The 6,676-nt window shown below is 42.5% G+C and overlaps 1 protein-coding gene across 1 annotated transcript; it reads left to right on the forward strand.

The window, feature by feature from the left end:
- LOC131204154 (interferon-inducible GTPase 5-like) lies at positions 1–6,676 on the forward strand. The gene is made up of 2 exons (XM_058195052.1): positions 1–74; positions 4,867–6,676. The coding sequence occupies exon 2, from the start codon at positions 4,894–4,896 to the stop codon at positions 6,100–6,102; it is 1,209 nt and encodes a 402-aa protein (XP_058051035.1). The 5' UTR covers positions 1–74; positions 4,867–4,893; the 3' UTR covers positions 6,103–6,676.

Here is a 6,676-nt window from a genome sequence, read left to right on the forward strand (position 1 = left end):
CTGGCTGTTTTTGCAAAGAGATCCACCCCAGCCTGCTTAGAGACCTTTGAGAATTACTTCTTTGAAAGAAGCAAGTAAGTGTTTGTATACCTTTCCCCTCTCTAGGTATAGCTATGGTAGATTCTGTACTCCTCGCTTTTCAAACTCCATTGTCTTTTCAGCTTCTGCTGATCTTCCTATAAAGGAGCCTTCAATATAATTTCTTTTCTACTAAAGAATGTGTGCCTTGTGCCTAGGAAGCTGCGAATGGCTGAAAACCCTTCAGCTTTAGGAAATGCGTACACCCCTTCGTCCCTCATTGCTGAACCCAAAGGTTTTTTTATAGATGGCTCTGGGGAATCAGACGGAGGCGCACCTGAGTTTTCTCCCCCTCATTTAATGATGCCTTCTTTGGGCTTACACTGGATTTTGGGTTGGAGTTGAGTGCGGTCAGTAAATAGATTGGGTTTTGTTTGTGTCAGGCAGATATTTTATCGACAAGAAAGGAAAGCAATGGAATATGTATTGAAGAAGAAGAAGGAGAAGGAGGAGGAAGAGGAGAAGGAGAAGGAGGAGGAGAGGAGGAGGAGGAGAAGGGAAAGGAGGAGGAGGAGGAGTTGAGTGCAATTAGTAAATAGATTGGGTTTTGTTTGTGTCAGGCAGATATTTTATCAACAAGAAAGGAAAGCAATGGAATATACATTAAAGAAGAAGAAGAAGGGAAAGGAGGAGGAGTAGTAGTTGAGTGCAATTAGTAAATAGATTGAGTTATATTTGTGTCAGGCAGAGCTCCTTGGATGAAATTTACAGATTCCCAGAGTTGGAAGGGACTTTGCAAGTCATCTAGTCCAACCCCCCTGCCCAAGCAGGAGACCCTACATCTGCCTCTACCTAGGATTGAACTCACAACCTCCTGATTGTGAGGCAAGAGCTCCACCTCTAGGCCAAAGCAGCTTGTTCTGCCTGTGATTTGAGGTGCTACAGTCAAGGAACTTCTTGTGGCGCGTGCCCTCTTTCCTTCTCTTTCCCAGATAGCTCTGCATGATGGAAATGGGTTCTCTGAGTGCGAGACTCTTGACAGGCAGAGCTGCATGTGATGGGAAATGAGAGGAACGTTTGATTATTTGCAAGAAGTGCCACATATCCCACTTAAGGCCGTGTAGGAATGTGATCCAGTCCTCTCTAAGGAGTCTGGGGATTTGGGGGCAGAGATCAACTGCACTTTGCCTTGATCCCTCTGAGAATGACTCCTGATAGAAAAACAAGCATTTATATGCACCAAACGGCCTGGTTGGGGAATTTTACGTGTGGATGTCCATCCACCCGAAAAATCTCCAAATTTGGAAAAAAACAACAACCACTTGTTTGTTTTACAGGGTCTGCCCCAGTATTTGCAAAGAACGAAAAAGTTTCTTTTTCCTGTAAATCAGCTGCTTTTAATCCTGGCCGCTGTAGGAAGCTCGGATTTGATTGGCAGGATTTAGTCATGCAAAAATGGGACGAATGTTTTAGCAGCTTAAGGGTATATTAGAGAGTTGCAGTCCTTCTGACCCGAGGAGCCTGGTTAGTTTTGAAAAGAGATCAACCCCAGCCTGCGTAGAGACCTTTGGGAATTACTCGTTTGATAAAAGCAAGTAAGCATTTGGGGTCTACCCTTCCCGTCTCTACGTTAAGCTATGGTAGATTCTGTACTCTTTGCTTTTAAATTCTATTCTCTCTTTAGTTTCTGCTGATCTTCCTACAAAAGGAGCCTTCAATATAATTTCTTTTCTACTAAAGAATGTGTAATTTTGTACCTAGGAAGCTGCGAATGGCTGAAAACCCTTCAGGTTTAGGAAATGCGTGCACCCCTTCGTCCCTCATTGCTGAACCCAAAAGTTTTTTTTATAGATGGCTCTGGGGAATCACACGGAGGTGCACCTGAGTTTTCTCTCCCTCATTTCCTGATGCCTTCTTTGGGTTTACACTAGATTTTGGGTTGGACTTGAGTGCAGTTAGTAAATAGATTGGGTTATGTTAATGTCAGGCAGATATTTTATCGACAAGAAATGAAAGCAATGGAATATGTATTGAAGAAGAAGAAGGAGAAGGAGGAGGAGGAGGATGAGAAGGGAAAGGAGGAGGAGGAGTAGTTGAGTGCAATTAGTAAATAGATTGGGTTTTGTTTGTGTCAGGCAGATATTTTATCGACAAGAAAGGAAAGCAATGAAATATGTATCGAAGAAAGAGGAGGAGGAGGAGGAGGAGGAAAAGGAGGAGGAGGAGGAGAGGAGGAGGAGGAGGGAAAGGAGGAGGAGTTGAGTGCAATTAGTAAATAGATTGGGTTATGTTTGTGTCAGGCAGGTATTTTATTGACAAGAAAGGAAAGCAATGAAATATGTATTAAAGAAGAAGAAGGAGGAGGAGGAGGAGGAAAAGGAGGAGGAGGAGGAGAGGAGGAGGAGGAGGAAAATTAGGAGGAGGAGAGGAGGAGGAGGAGGGAAAGGAGGAGGAGTTGAGTGCAATTAGTAAATAGATTGGGTTATGTTTGTGTCAGGCAGGTATTTTATTGACAAGAAAGGAAAGCAATGAAATATGTATCGAAGAAAGAGGAGGAGGAGGAGGAGGAGGAAAAGGAGGAGGAGGAGGAGAGGAGGAGGAGGAGGGAAAGGAGGAGGAGTTGAGTGCAATTAGTAAATAGATTGGGTTATGTTTGTGTCAGGCAGGTATTTTATTGACAAGAAAGGAAAGCAATGGAATATGTATTAAAGAAGAAGAAGGAGGAGGAGGAGGAGGAAAAGGAGGAGGAGGAGGAGAGGAGAAGGAGGAGGAGGAGAGGAGGAGGAGGAGGGAAAGGAGGAGGAGTTGAGTGCAATTAGTAAATAGATTGGGTTATGTTTGTGTCAGGCAGGTATTTTATTGACAAGAAAGGAAAGCAATGGAATATGTATTAAAGAAGAAGAAGAAGGAAGAGGAGGAGGAGGAGGAAGAAGAGGAGGAGAAGAGGAGGAGGAGGAGGACTAGTAAAATAGATTGGGTTATGTTTGTGTCAAGCAGATATTTTATTGACAAGAAAGGAAAGCGATGGAATACGTCTTAAAAAAGAAGAAGAAAAGCTCAGGTGAGTTGAGTAGTGTCAAGGGGTATGTGCTGATTTTGTCTAGCTGAGGAGAAGAACATCTGGAAAGCTGTAAAGGTAGTCCTCGACTTACAACAGTTCATTTAGTGGTCAGTTAACGGCACTGAAAACGTGATGTACCACTGTTTTCACACTCACGAGCTTTGAAGCCTTCCCCATGATCGCGTGATCAAAATTCAGACCGCTTGTCAACATGACCGTGGCTGCGCCCCAAGGTCATGGGATCCCTAATTCTTGACGAGCCACGTCAACAGGGAAGCCAGATCTGCTTAATTGTGTGATTAAGTGATTATCAACCGCAGTGATTCACTTAAACAATTGTGGCAAGGAAGGTTGTAAACCCCAGGGCAAATCTCACTTCACAAATGTCTCAGTTAGCAACAGAAATTTTGGGCACGATGGTGGTCATAAATCCAGGGCTACCTGCAGTTAATAACAGGCCTGCATAACGTTTGTGCCAATAATTTTATCCATAAGCAAAAAAGAGAATATGTATTTTTTTAAAAAAAAAGAAAGAAAAGGAAATGCCCAGGAATTTAGAGGGATGTCAAGAGGAGGAGTTGGCTTTGTCTGACCCAGGGGAGGAGAAGATTTGGAAAAATTCTCCCTCTCCTGATTGGCTTTTAATCTCCCCTCCCCCCCACACTTTAGACCATGATCCGGTGCAATAACTGACGTTGCAATTATGAAAGGCACCAGTTCATTTCTGGGCCCAAAGTTTTTTTGAGGATGGTTTTGGGGAATCAGAAGAAGAGAAGCAGCCTTTTCCCCTCACATTTCATGGTATCTTCTTTGGTTTTACACTGGATTTTGGGTTGGAGTTGAGTGCAGTAAATGAATAGATTGGGTTATGTTTGTGCCAGGCAGGTCTTTTATTGACAAGAAAGGAAAGCAATGGAATATGTATCGAAGAAGAAGGAGAATGAGAAGGAGGGGGGGAGGAGGAGGGGGAGGAGGAGGAGGAGGAGGAGGAGAAGAAGAAGAAGAAGAAGAAGAAGAAGAAGAAGAAGAAGAAGAAGAAGAAGAAGAAGAAGAAGAAGAAGAAGAAGAGGAGGGAGAAGGAGAAGGAGAAGGAGAAGGAGAAGGAGGGGAGGAGGAGGAGGAGGAGAAGAAGAAGAAGAAAAAGAAGAAGAGGGAGAAGGAGAAGGAGAAGGAGAAGAAGAAGAAGAAGAAGAAGAGGGAGAAGGAGAAGGAGAAGGAGGGGAGGAGGAGGAGGAGAAGAAGAAGAAGAGGAGGAGGAGGAGGAGGAAGAAGGAGGAGGAGGAGGAGGAGAGAAGAGAAGGAGAGGAAAATGTGGAGGAGGAGGAGACGGAGGAAGAGGAGAAGAGGAGGAGGAGGAAGAAGGAGGAGGAGGAGGAGAAGAAGTAAAGGGAGAAGGAGAAGAAGAAGAAGAAGAGCAGCTCAGGGTTTTGCTTGGTGTCAGGGAGGTATTGTTTTTTCTGGCTAGGGAGGAGAACATCTAGAAACTTTCCCCTCTCCTGACTGGCTTTTCATACTTTGGCTGCTGGCCATCCTCTTCTTATCTTCCCTTTCACTTTCCCCAGCATCAGAGTTATCAGCACAGAGCTGGGTCTTTACATCAGGTTTCCAAAGCAGGATAATTTGAACCTGGACCTTTGCGCCTCGTTGAGAATTCGGGTTGATTCTTTTTATGATCCATTAGTTTGTTTCCTTGGTTGTCCACGGTATTCTCAGGGGCCTTCTCCAACCACAAATTCAAAGTTCCTGAAGTAGCTGAGAAAAATCCCAATGTTTCTTTTCCTTTCCAGATAATCTGCACAGAACAAAGAGCAACTATGGGCAATCTAGTTCTAAAGGATTTTGTAAGGAGGGAATTTGAAGATTTGAAGAGCGATTTGAATAAAGGCAACATCCCCAAAGTGGCAGCAGAATACCAAAAACAGTTAAATGAAATGCAAAATCTGCCCCTTAATATTGCAGTTACTGGAGATGCCGGTGTTGGGAAATCCTCCTTTGTCAATGCCTTCCGAGGAGTAAATGATGATGATGAAGAAGCAGCCGAGGTCGGGCCAGGAAAAGAAACCATGGAGCTAAAGGCATATCCTCACCCTTCATTCCCTAATATAAAAATATGGGACCTTCCAGGGATCGGAACACGTAAGGTTAAGGCAGCGGAATATCTGAAGAACGTCCAATTTGAAAGTTATGATGTCTTTATTATGCTTATTTCTGACCGTTTCACTGAAAACAATACTATGCTGGCAAAGGAAATACAAAGAATGAGGAAGAAGGTTTACTATGTTTGCAGCAGAATAGATATCACTATCGACAATGAAAAGAGGAAAAGGAAATTCAATGTGGAGGACACCTTGGCATCCATGAGGAAATATTGTGAATGTAACTTGAAAGAGGCAGCTGGGGTTTCCTCAAGTGTGTATCTGATATCCAACCGGGAGGTACACAAGTATGATTTCCCTCTCCTGCAAGAGAGAATAGCTGCCGAACTTCCTGACCACAAGAAAGGTATCTTAACACTATCCTTGCAGATTTTCTCAGAAAATGAACTGATGTGGAAAAAAGAGCTAATGAAATCCTATATAAAAAAGGTAGCATTGGTATCTTGTGCTTTTGGAGCAATGCCTGTCCCTGGTCTCTCTATGGCTTGTGATGTTGTAATTTTGATAGATGCTCTGAGACTTTTCTGCAAGGTGTTTGGCTTAGATGACCGGTCCCTCCGTTTTCTGGCACTTCAGACGGGAAAAGAATTTGAAGAGCTGAGGTCGGCTATCAAGAAAACCCCGTTAACCAATGCAATCGATGCGGAATTGGTGTTTTCTCTCTTGGTGAAGTCATCTCTCTGGGTTGCCGTGTCGCTTGTGGAACTGGCTCTTGATTTCATACCTGTTATTGGGTCTCTGTTTGGTGGAGTGAGTTCATATGTTGTCACGTATCGTTTTCTGAACAGCTTTCTTGATGATGCTGTGGAAGATGCCCGAAATGTTCGCAAAGCTTCTTCAGCAACCAGAATCCCAGGAAAAGTTTAAAGTCACCTCCCAAAACCTCCTTTGAAGGAAGCAGTCAAACATTTCATCCAAATGAAACAGATGGAGGGAAATAATAACGTTTCAATGCTTTTTTAGGAAAACCTATTTTTTCTGTTTTTAAGAATTCTCTGATTGAAATATGTTCTTGATCATCCAGAGGGCAAATGAATGTCCCTCTTTGTAGATATCTCCATGGGAAGTCCAAAATTAAATATTTATCTATATTGCTTGGGGGTGGTTGCATTTTATCTTTTTCTTTTTTTTCTGTTCTATTTGTAACAATTTTAAATAACAAAACAAAAGAGAATTTGATGAGAATTTGAAGCTGCATATTTCATAGCAGTTTTTGAAAAATATCACGAAAAAACCCCCCAATATACTCTGCTCCAAATTGTCTCATTAATGTTATAATCATTAATTCCATAACTTCCGTTATTATCTATGTATGCACAAATTGTTTTTGGAGATATATTTCTTCTTTAAATAAAAAGATTTTTAAATAAAGTTTTGAACGCAGGTTTTGATTAATGAAATTGAAGGGGGAATGCTAGAGAAGTTACTAAAAGCCACTGGA

This window comes from Ahaetulla prasina, chromosome 10, assembly GCF_028640845.1.
Source record: "Ahaetulla prasina isolate Xishuangbanna chromosome 10, ASM2864084v1, whole genome shotgun sequence".
Classification (NCBI taxonomy): Eukaryota; Metazoa; Chordata; class Lepidosauria; order Squamata; family Colubridae; genus Ahaetulla; species Ahaetulla prasina.

Coding starts and splice junctions, on each gene's coding strand:
- LOC131204154 (XM_058195052.1), top strand. CDS start 4,894: ATGGGCAATCTAGTTCTAAAGGATTTTGTAAGGAGGGAATTTGAAGAT.